Below are 16,324 nucleotides of genomic sequence, written 5' to 3'. Positions count from 1 at the left end.
GTATCCGTCAGCTTACACTCCTGGCAATCAGTCTCCAACAGCATACAGGGAATCCCCCAATAACGAGACAAGGCTCCGTGTTGAGGGTCAAGCAGTGATCTGAAGTGCTGGCACACCCAGCCTGGTTTTTATTACAGTTTGTTGCAGATACAACATATCCCCACAATGCATCATGGTTTCCTCCCCTCTGTCCCGGAGACGACCGAACACAATCCAATTATCTCTCAGGACAAAGGGGAGATCACCAATACACATGCGGAGACAACAGGACAGGAATCACCACCCAAACACACAATGGCACACCCTCCCAGCAAACACAGACATTTAACATATGCCCAGATAGCTCAAGTCTGAGTGCATATCATTAGGTGACTGGCACTCAGAATACACAAATACAATACTATTAGCTATCTGGGTGCCCTCACATAACATACAATGTAACCGAACGCATAATAACATAAAATACAATTCTACAGACAGAGTTAAGCTGTGCGGCCGGTCTGTCTTCTCCTTTACAGTCACTATGGGCCATAATCCTGAGGCAAGAGGCTTTTAAACAGCTCCCTCCAAAACCCAGTGGCGAGGTTGGTTTCGCCACACCTCTGTAACACAAGTACCTCTGTAACACAAGTACCTCTGTAGCACGGCTGTGTATCTCTGTAGCACGAGTACCTCTGTAGCACGGCTGTGAATCTCTGTAGCACGAGTACCTCTGTAGCACGAGTACCTCTGTAACACAAGTACCTCTGTAACACAAGTACCTCTGTAGCACGGCTGTGTATCTCTGTAGCACGAGTACCTCTGTAGCACGAGTACCTCTGTAACACAAGTACCTCTGTAACACAAGTACCTCTGTAGCACGGCTGTGAACCTCTGTAGCACGAGTACCTCTGTAGCACGAGTACCTCTGTAACACAAGTACCTCTGTAACACAAGTACCTCTGTAGCACGGCTGTGTATCTCTGTAGCACGAGTACCTCTGTAGCACGGCTGTGAATCTCTGTAGCACGAGTACCTCTGTAGCACGAGTACCTCTGTAACACAAGGACCTCTGTAACACAAGTACCTCTGTAGCACGGCTGTGTACCTCTGTAGCACGAGTACCTCTGTAACACAAGTACCTCTGTAACACAAGTACCTCTGTAGCACGGCTGTGTACCTCTGTAGCACGAGTACCTCTGTAACACAAGTACCTCTGTAGCACAGCTGTGTATTTCTGTAGCACGAGTACCTCTGTAGCACGAGTACCTCTGTAGCACGAGTACCTCTGTAGCACAAGTACCGCTGTAGCACGGCTGTGTACCTCTGTAGCACAAGTACCTCTGTAGCACAAGTACCGCTGTAGCACGGCTGTGTATCTCTGTAGCACAAGTACCTCTGTAGCACAAGTACCACTGTAGCACGGCTGTGAATCTCTGTAGCACAAGTACCTCTGTAGCACAAGTACCTCTGTAGCACGGCTGTGAATCTCTGTAGCACGAGTACCTCTGTAGCGTAAGTACCTCTGTAGCACGAGTACCTCTGTAACACAAGTACCTCTGTAACACAAGTACCTCTGTAGCACGGCTGTGTACCTCTGTAGCACGAGTACCTCTGTAACACAAGTACCTCTGTAGCACGGCTGTGAATCTCTGTAGCACGAGTACCTCTGTAGCACAAGTACCGCTGTAGCACGAGTACCTCTGTAACACAAGTACCTCTGTAGCACGGCTGTGAATCTCTGTAGCACGAGTACCTCTGTAGCACAAGTACCGCTGTAGCACGGCTGTGAATCTCTGTAGCACGAGTACCTCTGTAGCACAAGTACCTCTGTAGCACGAGTACCTCTGTAACACAAGTACCTCTGTAGCACGGCTGTGTATCTCTGTAGCACGAGTACCTCTGTAGCACAAGTACCTCTGTAACACAAGTACCTCTGTAGCACGGCTGTGAATCTCTGTAGCACGAGTACCTCTGTAACACAAGTACCTCTGTAGCACGGCTGTGAATCTCTGTAGCACGAGTACCTCTGTAGCACAAGTACCGCTGTAGCACGAGTACCTCTGTAGCACGGCTGTGAATCTCTGTAGCACGAGTACCTCTGTAGCACGAGTACCTCTGTAGCACAAGTACCTCTGTAGCACGAGTACCTCTGTAACACAAGTACCTCTGTAGCACGGCTGTGTATCTCTGTAGCACGAGTACCTCTGTAGCACAAGTACCTCTGTAACACAAGTACCTCTGTAGCACGGCTGTGTACCTCTGTAGCACGAGTACCTCTGTAGCACGGCTGTGTACCTCTGTAGCACGAGTACCTCTGTAGCACGGCTGTGTATCTCTGTAGCACGAGTACCTCTGTAGCACAAGTACCTTTACCCTCCAAAATAGCGTAAACACTAGCGGCCAGGCAGACGTTATTATCGTAATTATTAAAATCGTATAAATGTCGTTTTTTACGATCTATAATCCGACTATCCGCGATACCGCCCAAACGCCTTCTGGCCCCACCACGGCGGCCCCTGACAGTGATGACAACTAGTTTAGGTGTATTACCGGCTATGCACTCCGCGTTACTCTGCAAAGCGTTAGCGATATTGTCCAAAAATGTTTCGGCCCTAAATCCATCTCTAGAATACCTATTAGAAAGAATCAAATCAAATGTTTTGCCGCCATTTAAACGCAATTGTATGAAGTCACCCGGATCGGCGTCCGTAAAACCCTATCTAACAATGTCTGTATAGAAGCGTGTATCGCATCAAGAGCGTCAACTAGTGAGCGAATGGCTTCGAGGCTAGCGAATCTGAAGTGTTCCGTGTACATGGTACTGATGGTATACACGTTCCAGATAAACGGATCTAACGTTTTGTGGTTCAGGGGGTTCGTCTGTAACATCCGTGTTAAAGGGCCTGTCGCCATTTTGCGGGTCGCCGGACTGAATACGCTTTGATTGCGTATTTGAAGGTCTGTTAGTGTGCGAGCTGTTTGGACGACTGTGCCCCGCTTGCGCGGTCTGCGATTGCTGATGTGTTTGTCCAGCATTCAGACGAGCCGCCGCACCAGTCTTGTTTCGACATTTCTGTCTTTTTTTTATAGCTATTTCGGACGCGGCGGCGTAGCATTGTTACGCTGGCGACTCCTTTTTTCTCTAGCTATTTTAGAACGTTTAACTGAAAAACAGATTGTTTTTTTAGCCTGTTCTAACTTTCTAACCCCAGCCCTTACAGTTGTTTCCGCGCTTTTATGAGGGCGTCCACCTCCACCAGTCATCACTAGTCGGTCTCTGTCCAGCAGCTTTTTCAAGAGCGTCAAGATGCGTAATCAGTCGTGTGTATTTGTTACGTGTAGCGTGTATTTGCCCCGCAGTAATTTTGTTGGGACTGTTAAACGCTAGAGACGTAGAGTCTTTAACGTAACATTTTAAATACATCGCCACGCGTGCCATTTTGTTGTTACTTTTCGCGATATCCCTCAACGTGTCGTACGTCTCTCCACCCCGGCAATAACAGGAATGGACAAGAGGCGCGTATCGCTGTTGGGGTTCGCGTATCTGTTGTATGTTGCTGCATGTGTCTGGCGTATCAAATGTGATGCGCTTTTTACAAGGTATTACATCCTGCGTATTGGGTATTGGTGTAATGTCGCATAAAGCTGTAATATCATTTATTGCGCTAGTGGGCTCACCACTCTGCAGAACCGGCGGCGTTAGAATTCCAGCTATCGGTAAACTGTTCCTGATGATGTTTTGTGGTTGATCGTCGTCTCTCTTTAACGACGCGGGATTTGGTGTTTTCTTTTCTTTTGGCTGAAATTTAAAGACAAACATTAAGATAGAAGTATTAAGAATTTCAAGCGCGCTAAATAAAACGGCTCACCGCGAAAGATAGCTGGATATGTCATTACGACTTTTATTAAATAATTTAAGACAAGCAGCAAGATGTAAGTATTAAGAACTTCAACTGTCGGGGGCGCTGGAGCCCGGCTCTGGTGGTTCCGGGAACGCTGCAGTTCTGTTGACACTTGCGCCACTACCAAGCATCTGAAAAAACGTTAAATTACAAGCATTGTTTATACACGCTTAAAAGCTATAGACATTGTTGTTTGAGCGGATGTCGAGGGCGCCTTACCCACCCCTCTTTGACGCCGCTTTAGAGACGCCGGTCGCGGCCGTTACTGTATCTATATCTTACAATGTCTCGCTAAAGGAATGTCTTTTGAAAATGTGTTAAAAATGTTCACTAACGATTTTAGAAAAAATTACCGTATTGTGCGTTCATTTGTAACAAAACGCATGAAACGATTATGTATACGATGCTGTAATTACAATCAAACGCGTCGGTCCCCACGGGACTGTTGTAAATAAGGAAAATTTATAAATCTTTTTAAAACAAATTCAATTTGTCATAGTTTGATTTTTAATGCTATTATTAAATTTAATTAATATTAAATCAATATAAATGTAATATCAAGCAATATAAAGGGGGCGTGGTACCTGTCACTTTGCAGTTTGACGGAATATATATACCCTTACTACTGTCCAGTATTCCCAGTATCTGCCCCCTCCACCTGAGGAATATTCCAGTATCTGCCCCGTCTGACTGAGGAATAGTCTAGAATCCCCAGGATCTGCCCCCTCCACCTGAGGAATAGTCCAGTATCCCAGTATCTGCCCCCTCCGCCTTAGGGATAGTCCAGAATTCCCAGTATCTGCCCCCTCCACCTGAGGAACAGATCTGTATTCCCAGTATCTGCTCCCACTACCTGAACAATAGTCCAGTATCAACAGTATCTGCCCCCTTTGCCTGAGGAATAGTCCAGTATTCCCAGGATCTGCCCCCTCCACCTGAGGAAAAGTCTAGTATTCCCAGTATCTCCCCCCTCCACCGGAAAAACAGATCTGTATTCCCAGTTGTAACGGACAGTTTCAGCAGACAAGGGGTTAAAATCCGTTTAGGCGATATGCCCCTTTCCGAGAGACAGGCACAGCTACTGCAGAACACCAACCTCCCGAACTGGATACAAAATAGCACTCCAAACTGGAACCTCGCAGATAGCTGTCGGCAGACGAACAGGAAAAGCGTACAGTCAGCTTACACTCCTGGCAATCAGTCTCTAACAGCATACAGGGAATCCCCCCAATAACGAGACAAGGCTCCGTGTTGAGGGTCAGCAGTGGTCTGACTGTACTTCAAGTACAGCCTCTTTTATTGATAAAAACCAAACATAGTACTGCCCACAGGGTTTAGAAATCCAACCAATCAGTAATTCACAACACACACAATGTAAATACAGCAACCAATCGTTCCCGCCCCCTAGAGGACCAGAAGGAAGACTGCGACACAGAACAGATACAACACATCCCCACAATGCATCATGGTTTCCTCCTCTCTGCCTGGGAGACGACCGAAGACAATCCAATTATCTCTCAGGACAAAGGGAGATCGCCAATACACATGTGGAGACAACAGGACAGACGTCACCATTTACACACACAATGGGACAATAGAACCACACCCAGCATATTCCTCCCAAGCTGACAAGTTACACTTATTATAAGTTGTTACAACTTTGTGAGGTTACATTGTCCATACATATAACTTACATCAATTTAAACAGTATAACTTGGGGACAAACCTATCCAAAATTCCCTGGAATAGGTTCAGGGGTTTAAAAGTTACTATGGGCCATAATCCTGAGGCAAGAGGCTTTTAAACAGCCCCCTCCAAAACCCAGTGGCGAGGTTGGTTTCGCCACACATCTCCCCCCCCCCCCAGGGAAGACTAACCAGATACCTGACCTCACGCCGGTCGGTACCTGAGTTAGTCTGGCAGCCCACCCACAACCCAATACTGGACCTGTTGAATTTAGTAGCCTGTCTCTGTCCAGTGAATCCACCAAGATTATATTTGTAGCTGCTACTCCCGGTCTCTGAGTTGCTCCCTGGCTTGGAGTGGAGGTTGCTTTGTGGGCAGGGATCAGCGGGACTCTGCCCTGGTGCCAGCGTTACCACGGAAGAAGCCTGGTTGGAGTCTGGTTGTTGGAGGGGGAAGCGACTGTCTCCCCTTTGGCTAAACAGCCCTGTTGCTGGGGGACAGGACCGACTGTCCCTACCCCCTGTGCTGTAAGTGCAGAGACCACGGTCCCATCTGCACTGTTGTGGGGCTTACTGTCTCCCCCTGGTGCGTTAAGCTGCCGCTGGGGGAGGGGGTAACGAGCTCCTCTCCCATACATACTTCCAGCCGCTGGGGAGGGCGACCGACCGCCTCCGCTCCCAATACAGTGTCCTGCTGCTGGGGAAAGGAGACTGGGCTCTCTATTCCCTGTAGGACATTCTGCCGCTGGGGGACAGGACCGACTGTCTCTGCCCCCTGTAACTCCGCCTGCCGCTGGGGAATGGAGACTGGGCTCCCAATTCCCTGTACATCACACGGCCGCTGGGGAATGGAGACTGGGCTCCCCATTCCCAAAAAATCATGCTGCTGCTGGGGGGCAGGAACAATTACCTCTGCCCCCTGTAACTCAGCCTGCCGCTGGGGAATGGAGACTAGGCTCCCAATTCCCTGCAGGACCAGTGGAGAGACCTCGGTCCCATCTCCACCGGCCACCTGGGGTTCTTCCCAGTAAACATCCACAATATCCTCCCAGCTGAAGGGCTCTGGACCTGGGTCTTACTTCTTGCTGTCCTGCTGAGCCTTCCCAATGGAGTGGAAGAGATCTCGGTAGTCCTGCTCCAGTTCCCACTCCAGGGTTGCTAGGTGAGCCAGGTCTTTCTCTACCTCATGGGGGTCATCCCACTCATGCCTAGCCTCCCTCTCATAGAAAATGTCCTGAAGTCTGGACTGTGCAGGGCTCCCGAAGTCAGGCTCTGCAAAGGACTCCCATAACAAGCCAGGACCATCAAACTCCTCTCCCTCTGGCTTGTCATGCTCAGCTGTCCAGGGTATAAACTGTGCCACATACCACCAAAGCGCCTGGTAGACATCCTCCAGCCATAGCTCCTGCCATACCCGGTGCTGTAGTTCCTTCACCCATTCCTCCAGGGGCTGCTCTCCCAGGAAGGACATCCGCAGGGCCACTTGCTTCTGCAACTGCTGCTCTTCACTGGGGAGACTCTCACCTCGCTGGTATTGTACATTATCCAGGGCCTGGTACCAGATGCCTTTCCTTAATGCATCCCGGCCATCCAGGTCCTCCTCCTCGTATAACACTGCTGGTTCCATCCTGTTGCTTTTAGGGTCGCTGTACTGAGACATGCGATGCCCTTAAATTGTAGAATCCACAGAAATGGTGTCTCCTGTAGCTGTCCTTCTGGCTGTAGGAACGATCCCGCTGCTTGCCACCAATGTAACGGACCGTTTCAGCAGACAAGGGATTAAAATCCGTTTAGGCGATATGCCCCTTTCCGTGAGACAGGCACAGCTACTGCAGAACACCAAACTCCCGAACTGGATACAAAATAGCGCTCCAAACTGGAACCTCACAAATAGCTGCCAGCAGACGAACAGGAAAAGCGTACAGTCAGCTTACACTCCTGGCAATCAGTCTCCAACAGCATACAGGGAATCCCCCCAATAACGAGACAAGGCTCCGTCTTGAGGGTCAAGCAGTGGTCTGACTGTACTTCAAGTACAGCCTCTTTTATTGATAAAAACCAAACATAGTAATGCCCACAGGGTTTTGAAATCCAACCAATCAGTAATTCACAACACACACAATGTAAATACAGCAACCAATCGTTCCCGCCCCCTAGAGGACCAGAAGGGAGACTGCGACACAGAACAGATACAACATATCCCCACAATGCATCATGGTTTCCTCCTCTCTGTCTGGGAGACGACCGAAGACAATCCAATTATCTCTCAGGACAAAGGGAGATCGCCAATACACATGTGGAGACAACAGGACAGACATCACCATTTAAACAGTATAACTTGGGGGACAAACTTATCCAAAATTCCCTGGAATAGGTTCAGGGGTTTAAAAGTTACTATGGGCCATAATCCTGAGGCAAGAGGCTTTTAAACAGCCCCCTCCAAAACCCAGTGGCGAGGTTGGTTTCGCCACACCAGTGTCTGCCCACTCCACCTGAGGAATAGTCCAGTATTCCCAGTGTCTGCCCACTCCACCTGAGGAATAGTCCAGTATTCCCAGTATCTGCCCCCTCTACCTGAGGAATAGTCCAGTATTCCCAGGATCTGCCCCCCGATGCCCGAGGTATAGTCCAGTATTCCTAGTATCTGCCCCCTCCACCTGAGGAATAGACCAGTATCTGCTCTTTCCACCTGAGGAATAGTCCAGTATCCCCAGTATCTGCCCCTTCACCTGAGGAATGGTCCAGTATTCCCAGAATATACCCCTCCGACTGAGGAATATTCCAGTATCCCCAGTATCTACCCCCTCCACCTGAGGAATAGTCCAGTATCACCAATATCTGCCCCCTTCACCTGAGGAATAGACTAGTATCTGCTCTTTCCACCTGAGGAATAGTCCAGTATCCCCAGTATCTGCCCCTTCACCTGAAGAATGGTCCAGTATTCCCAGAATATACCCCCTCCACCTGAGGAATAGTCTAGTATCCCAATATCTGCCCCTCCACCTGAAGAAAAGTCCAATTTTCCCAGTATCTGCACCCTCCGCCTAAGGAATAGTCCAGTATCCCAGTATCTACCCCTTTCGGCCTGAGGAATAATCAGGTATTCCCAGTATCTGCCCCCTCCGCCTGAGGAATAGTCCATTATTCCCAGTATCTGACCCCTCCGCTTGAGGAACAGATCTGTATTCCCAGTATCTGCTCCCTCTACCTGAGCAATAGTCCAGTATCCCCAGTATATGCCCGCTTCACCTGAGGAATAGTCCAGTATCTGCCCCCTCCGTCCGAGGAATATTCTAGTATTCCCAGTATCTCCCCCCTCCACCGGAGAAACAGACCAGTATTTCCAGTATCTGCCCCCTCCACCTGAGAAATAGTCACGTATTCCCAGTATCTCCACCCTCCACCTGAGGAACACAGGGTATTTGTGGGATTATATTTGCGGATTTCATGGGGCCACTTATGACTTCTCACCTCCCAGTAGCTCGGACTGATGTCTGACATGGGATGTCGTCCCTGGTATGAGTGATAAGGGGAGCAGCTCCAATATTTTAGATTGGGGTTCTTCTTTCAAGAAATCTACAGTAAAGCTCTTTGAGACTCCCACTAAATATTCCTACAACACCTCCACAAGAAGACCACAGAAAACTGCATTGAAAAATGGTCTTGGATATATGAGAATTGTAAGTAAGGGGATGGTCTTCTGGGGTGTGGAGGATAAGCCTTCAATTGATGAGGCCAATGTACCTTTAATATGAGTGGCAGATAAGGAGGTGGTCCTCTGAGGGGGGTGAGCCTTCCATTGATGAGGCCAATGTACATATAATATGAGTGGCAGGTAAGGAGGTGGTCCTCTGGGGGGGGGGGGGGTGAGCCTTCCATTGATGAGGCCAATGTACATATAATATGAGTGGCAGGTAAGGAGGTGGTCCTCTGGGGGGGTGAGCCTTCCATTGATGAGGCCAATGTACATATAATATGAGTGGCAGGTAAGAAGGTGGTCCTCGGGGGGGGGGGGGTGAGCCTTCCATTGATGAGGCCAATGTACATATAATATGAGTGGCAGGTAAGGAGGTGGTCCTCTGGGGGGGTGAGCCTTCCATTGATGAGGCCAATGTACATATAATATGAGTGGCAGGTAAGAAGCTGGTCCTCGGGGGGGGGGGGGGTGAGCCTTCCATTGATGAGGCCAATGTACATATAATATGAGTGGCAGGTGAGGAGGTGGTCTTCTGGGGAGTGAGCCTTCCATTGATGAGGCCAATGTACATATAATATGAGTGGCAGGTAAGAAGGTGGTCCTTGGGGGGGGGGGGGGGTGAGCCTTCCATTGATGAGGCCAATTTACATATAATATGAGTGGCAGGTAAGGAGGTGGTCCTCTGGGGGGGGGGGTGAGCCTTCCATTGATGAGGCCAATGTACATATAATATGAGTGGCAGGTAAGAAGGTGGTCCTCGGGGGGGGGGGGGGGTGAGCCTTCCATTGATGAGGCCAATGTACATATAATATGAGTGGCAGGTAAGGAGGTGGTCCTCTGGGGGGGTGAGCCTTCCATTTATGAGGCCAATGTACATACAGTTGCAAGAAAAAGTATGTGAACCCTTTGGAATGATATGCATTTCTGCACAAATTGGTCATAAAATGTGATCTGATCTTCATCTCAGTCACAACAATAGACAATCACAGTCGGCTTAACCTAATAACACACAAAGAGTTAAATGTTACCATGTTTTTATTGAACGACGCACCATGTAACCATTCACAGTGCAGGTGGAAAAAGTATGTGAACCCCTAGACTAATGACATCTCTAAGAGCTAATTGGAGTGAGGTGTCAGCCAACTGGAGTCCAATCACTGAGATGAGATTGGAGGTGTTGGTTACAGCTGCCCTGCCCTATAAAGAACACACACCAGTTCTGGGTTTGCTTTTCACAAGAAGCATTGCCTGATGTGAATGATGCCTCGCACAAAAGAGCTCTCAGAAGACCTACGAGGATTAAGAATTGTTGATTTGCATAAAGCTGGAAAGGGTTATAAAAGTATCTCCAAAAGCCTTGCTGTCCATCAGTCCACGGTAAGACAAACTGTCTATAAATGGAGAAAGTCCAGCACTGCTGCTACTCTCCCTAGGAGTGGCCATCCTGTAAAGATGACTGCAAGAGCACAGCGCAGACTGCTCAATGAGGTGAAGAAGAATCCTAGAGTGTCTGCTAAAGACTTACAGAAGTCTCTGGCATATGCTGACATCCCTGTTAGCGAATCTACGATACGTAAAACACTAAACAAGAATGGATTTCATGGGAGGATACCACAGAGGAAGCCACTGCTGTCCAAAAAAAACATTGCTGCACGTTTACAGTTTGCACAAGAGCACCTGGATGTTCCACAGCAGTACTGGCAAAATATTCTGTGGACAGATGAAACCAAAGTGGAGTTGTTTGGAAGAAACACACAACACTATGTGTGGAGAAAAAGAGGCACAGCACACCAACCTCAAAACCTCATCCCAACTGTGAAGTATGGTGATGGGGGCATCATGGTTTGGGCTGCTCTGCTGCGTCAGGGCCTGGACGGATTGCTATCATCGAAGGAAAAATGAATTCCCAAGTTTATCAAGACATTTTGCAGGAGAACTTAAGGCCATCTGTCCACCAGCTCAAGCTCAACAGAAGATGGGTGCTGCAACAGGACAACGACCCAAAGCATAGAAGTAAATCAACAACAGAATGGCTTAAACAGAAGAGAATCCGCCTTCTGGAGCGGCCCAGTCAGAGTCCTGACCTCAACCCGATGGAGATGCTGTGGCAGGACCTCAAGAAAGCGACTCACACCAGACATCCCAAGAATATTGCTGAACTGAAACAGTTCTGTAAAGAGGAATGGTCAAGAATTACTCCTGACCGTTGTGCACGTCTGATCTGCAACTACAGGGAACGTTTGGTGGAAGTTATTGCTGCCAAAGGAGGTTCAACCAGTTATTAAATCCAAGGGTTCACATACTTTTTCCACCTGCACTGTGAATGTTTACATGGTGCGTTCAATACAAACATGGTAACTGTGGCGAAACCAACCTCGCCACGGTGTTTTGGAGGGGGCTGTTTACCAGCCTCCTGCCCTGGGATTATGGTCCCTTAAGTTATTGGGTCTTAAGGCACTTGGGACGGAGCCCTCTGTCCCTGGATTGCATCCTCTGCCTTACTTGCTTGGATGAAGCACATGGTGAGAACAATAGATAGCGGCCATTGTAGCTCACAGACACTGTTCTGACTTTCCCACACGGGGCTATCTTGCCTGTATTTGGTGCACAGAGACATCATTCAGTAGTTTGAGACTGTATAACTTGTATATTTTCAGTGTAACTGGCATAAAACTGTATCTTCCAAACTACTGAACGGATGTGGGTGAATTTTGGATATGTGGTTCACCCAGATCCCCCGGTTCCGAGGATATATTGGTTATGGGGTTATTGCATGTTTTGGGGTTCCTGTGATATGTTTTATAAAACTGTATTTCTCTGCCTTTGATAATTATATTCGTCATTGTGTTCAATGGTCATCATCGGCAGAGGGGAGGATTTTGTGTGGGTGTGTTTCTATTGTCCCATTGTGTGTTTAAATGGTGATGTCTGTCCTGTTGTCTCCACATGTGTATTGGCGATCTCCCTTTGTCCTGAGAGATAATTGGATTGTCTTCGGTCGTCTCCCAGGCAGAGAGGAGGAAACCATGATGCATTGTGGGGATATGTTGTATCTGTCCTGTGTCGCAGTCTCCCTTCTGGTCCTCTAGGGGGCGGGAACGATTGGTTGCTGTATTTACATTGTGTGTGTTGTGAATTACTGATTGGTTGGATTTCAAAACCCTGTGGGCAGTACTATGTTTGTTTTTTATCAATAAAAGAGGCTGTACTTGAAGTACAGTCAGACCACTGCTTGACCCTCAACACTGAGCCTTGTCTCGTTATTGGGGGGATTCCCTGTATGCTGTTGGAGACTGATTGCCAGGAGTGTAAGCTGACTGATACGCTTTTCCTGTTCGTGCTATTTTGTATCCAGTTCGGGAGGTTGGTGTTCTGCAGTAGCTGTGCCTGTCTCTCGGAAAGGGGCATATCGCCTAAACGGATTTTAACCCCTTGTCTGCTGAAACGGTCCGTTACAGTAACATTTAACTCTTTGTGTGTCATTAGGTTAAGCAGACTGTGATTGTTTATTGTTGTGACTTAGATAAAGATCAGATCACATTTTATGACCAATTTGTGCAGAAATCCATATCATTCCAAAGGGTTCACATACTTTTTCTTGCAACTGTATAATATGAGTGGCAGGTAAGGAGGTAGTCCTCTCGGGGGGGGGGGGGGGGTGAGCCTTCCATTGATGAGGCCAATGTACATATAATATGAGTGGCAGGTAAGAAGGTAGTCCTCTGGGGGGGGGGTAGGGGTGAGCCTTCCATTGATGAGGCAGATATGTGCATAAGGGTCCATTTACACGTCCGTGGAATGGGTCTGCATCCATTCCACAAAATATTCTCAATGGGGCAGGAATGGATGCGCACATGTGCTCTCCGCATTTCCAGAGTGCCGCCCCGATCTTTCAGTCCGCAGCTCTAGAAAAAAATCCGCAATTCACTACGGATGTGTGAATGGACCCTAAGGTGTAGGTAAGACAGTGGTCTACTGAAGGGAGTCAGTGTATGGAAGCTCACCTAAGAAAAAAGCCTCATTCACACGTCGGTGTTCGGTCAGTGATTTCCACCAGTGATTGTGAGCTAAAACCAGGTGCAGCTCTAAGCTCAGAGCAGGTGCAGATCTCTCCAGATACCTCATGTCTGTGGAGGCTCCAATCCTGGTGTTGGCTCACAATCACTGATGGCGATCACTGACTAAAACATTGATATGTGAATGAGGCTTAATATGGGGGAATTCTTGCACAGTGCAATGGTCCCATCCTGGTGTCTTCTCTGCATGCCAAGGCTTGTGTCCTTTATCTCTCCTGTAGGATCGGAGCATCCTGGGAGATCCGGGTATATTCGATTGGTCTGGTGGGATCCTTGGTCTCTCAGAGCAGGAAGAACTCATTTACATGTCTACAAAAGAAGAGGACAAGTATGGATATCTGGGTGAGCCCCACCAATTGCTCCCTACTTCTACTCCCATATATAATATGACCCATGTAATATATACTCATGTTGATGAGACTCTGCAGGTCTAGGGGACATGTCATGAGTCCTCCAGGGGCAAAGTCAACCACCACCTCATTATTCACCACAGGTTACTCTGTGAAAATGTTCCATAATGGGAAAGAACTGTTCTGTGTGGTGGGCTCTCCACGCCACCAGTACATTGGACGCGTCACTGTCCTGCAGGAAGTTGCTGGTGAAAATAAATGGAAGAACATTGATACCTTACTGGGGCAACAGGTCAGACTTTAAGAAACATGAAGGGATGGACAATATGATGTCATGTCCTAATAAGACTTTCCCTCCATCTTGTAGGTTGGTTCATATTTTGGAGCAGAGATTGCAGTATCTGACCTTAACCAAGATGGCGTGACTGACCTGGTGCTAATTTCTGCTCCTCATCATTCTGAACCTAAATGGTCTGGACAGGTCTCTGTGTGCCGGTTTACTGAGGTGAGGGGCGTGTGAGCACATGAGACGGTTAAGCTGATCTGTGTTAGTAACAGTCTTTTCCTTTAGCAGAAGCTGGAGTGTACGGTCACCCTCCATGGAGAACCAGGTCATCTTCAGTCTCAGTTCGGAGCTGCAGTCTCATCACTTGGAGACCTGGATGGAGACAACATCACTGAGGTGGCTGTGGGCGCCCCATATGAGATGGATGGAAGAGGAGCATTATACATATATAAAGGGGGCTCTGCTGGACTGTCACCTTTCTATAGCCAGGTAATAGCTGAAATAAAACCCCAAAATAGGAGGAAGAACAGAGGAGTGATAACAGGGGTAACAGGAGGTCCGAGAAGGGGACAAGTAATAGGGTCAAAGAGATGACAAAGTGGTGACCATGGTTCATATAAATGACAGACAAAAGAGAGACCAAGGTTCATGGAGATGATGGACAAGATTGTCACTGAGGGTCTTATGGATAGTGGGCAAGAGTGACTGAGGGTTATAGATATGATGGGCCACGGGACAATTTAGTATGATGGAGAGAGTCCATGTTGGTTGAGTCTTTTCTCTTTCAGAGGCTGCTTAGTCCTCCCGGAATCCTGGGATTTGGTCTCTCCTTCCATGGAGTCCTGGATATGACAGAGGATGGCCTGATCGATGTGGTTGTCGGATCACGGGGTCATGTCACTTTGCACAGGTTGTATGATGATTTATGAGTGCAGCACATGGTAGACTCACAATGGCTTCAGGGTCCAGTACGCCCAGCTAGATCCCACGCCCCAGTAGAGGATCCAAGGCCCTGTGGGACCCTCACTACCCGCACAATGATGCCATGGCCAGTTCTGGAGCAAAGTATGAAGCGCCAAATCCTCCCACAAAACAGAACAAGAAGCACTAAACACCCGAGAAACACAAATGGAGTGACCCCATCACGGGATCAGACATGGAGGGCTTCACATCTATCATCCTCTGTCCACAGATCTCAGCCTGTACTCAAAGTGAGTGTGAGTGTGACTTCAAACCAGACGTACCTGCTTGTTTCCAGCCTGGAGGCGAATGGCAGTAACAGTAATCTGACATTACAGGCGTGTGTGCACGGCCACATACTGACCCCCAAATACACCGGTAAGCAATGTGGACTTCTGGGCCCCGTGGTGGCCTGCTGGACGCAGCTTCACTCTGTTGTACATTGCCTTGCAGGCTCCGTGTCCCTCTCCATCCGGTACAGACTTGTTCTGGATTATCAGAAACCTGAGAGCCGAATGCTCTTCACAAACAGACAGAGAGAGATGAATGGGACTGTAGAAATCCAGGGGCCCGGGGCCCAGTGTCACATGTATACCATATTCCTCCAGGTAAGACCTGCTGTATTCACCACCATCATCCTCACTCCTGGACTTACTGAGGAGGAGACTACTTGGCTCATGTCTCTTCCTTCCTTAGGACTGTCATATGGAGGATGTCTCTGAGGTGCAGGTGTCTCTCACAGCTTTTCCAGAGCATGTTGACTCTCCCTGGCTTCTCGCCCCATCCAGTAATCTCAGTGCCACCGGCCAGGTAGGTGTGGGGCCACATTTCATATTCTTACACTGCTCTACGTCTGGCGGGAGAGGTGGGGGACATGGCGTGACCTCCTGTATTCTCATCTCTCCCTCTTTAGATATCCTTTAAAATGTGTGAAGGAGAAGAGACCTGTGAGCCGGACACCAGCATCAAACTGAGGTAAGATAATGAGGGGGTTAATTCTACATCATGGGGTCACTATGTCCACCCATGATTCCAGGAATGTGCACAGCAGTCATGTAGGTGGCAGTGGGTGAGCGCCCTCCATTCTGCATGAGAGGTTTGTAACGGACCGTTTCTGCAGTCAAGGGGTTAAAATCCGTTTAGGCGATATGCCCCTTTCTGAGAGACAGGCACAGCTACTGCAGAACACCAACCTCCCGAACTGGATACAAAATAGCACTCCAAACTGGAACCTCACAAATAGCTGTCAGCAGACGAACAGGAAAAGCATACAATCGGCTTACACTCCTGGCAATCAGTCTCTAACAGCATACAGGGAATCCCCCCAATAACGAGACAAGGCTCCGTGTTGAGGGTCAGCAGTGGTCTGATGTGCTGGCACACCCA

General features: G+C 48.4%; 1 protein-coding gene across 1 annotated transcript in view; it reads left to right on the top strand.

Moving 5' to 3' along the window:
• The window catches only part of LOC122923973 (integrin alpha-L-like), a gene marked incomplete at its 3' end in the record, with an annotated part of 51,072 nt that extends 35,159 nt beyond the window's left edge, over positions 1-15,913 (top strand). Inside the window, exons 9-17 of the mRNA XM_044274876.1 lie at positions 13,564-13,684; positions 13,836-13,984; positions 14,060-14,197; positions 14,264-14,467; positions 14,767-14,888; positions 15,171-15,316; positions 15,392-15,546; positions 15,635-15,748; positions 15,852-15,913. Coding sequence (XP_044130811.1) covers positions 13,564-13,684; positions 13,836-13,984; positions 14,060-14,197; positions 14,264-14,467; positions 14,767-14,888; positions 15,171-15,316; positions 15,392-15,546; positions 15,635-15,748; positions 15,852-15,913 — 1,211 coding nt within the window. The remainder of the gene's footprint in view (positions 1-13,563; positions 13,685-13,835; positions 13,985-14,059; positions 14,198-14,263; positions 14,468-14,766; positions 14,889-15,170; positions 15,317-15,391; positions 15,547-15,634; positions 15,749-15,851) is intronic.
• Between the last annotated feature and the right edge of the window lie 411 nt (positions 15,914-16,324).

The sequence above is a fragment of the Bufo gargarizans genome, unplaced genomic scaffold, assembly GCF_014858855.1.
Source record: "Bufo gargarizans isolate SCDJY-AF-19 unplaced genomic scaffold, ASM1485885v1 original_scaffold_2108_pilon, whole genome shotgun sequence".
Lineage (NCBI taxonomy): Eukaryota > Metazoa > Chordata > Amphibia > Anura > Bufonidae > Bufo > Bufo gargarizans.
This window is presented reverse-complemented; position numbering and strand designations above follow the sequence as displayed.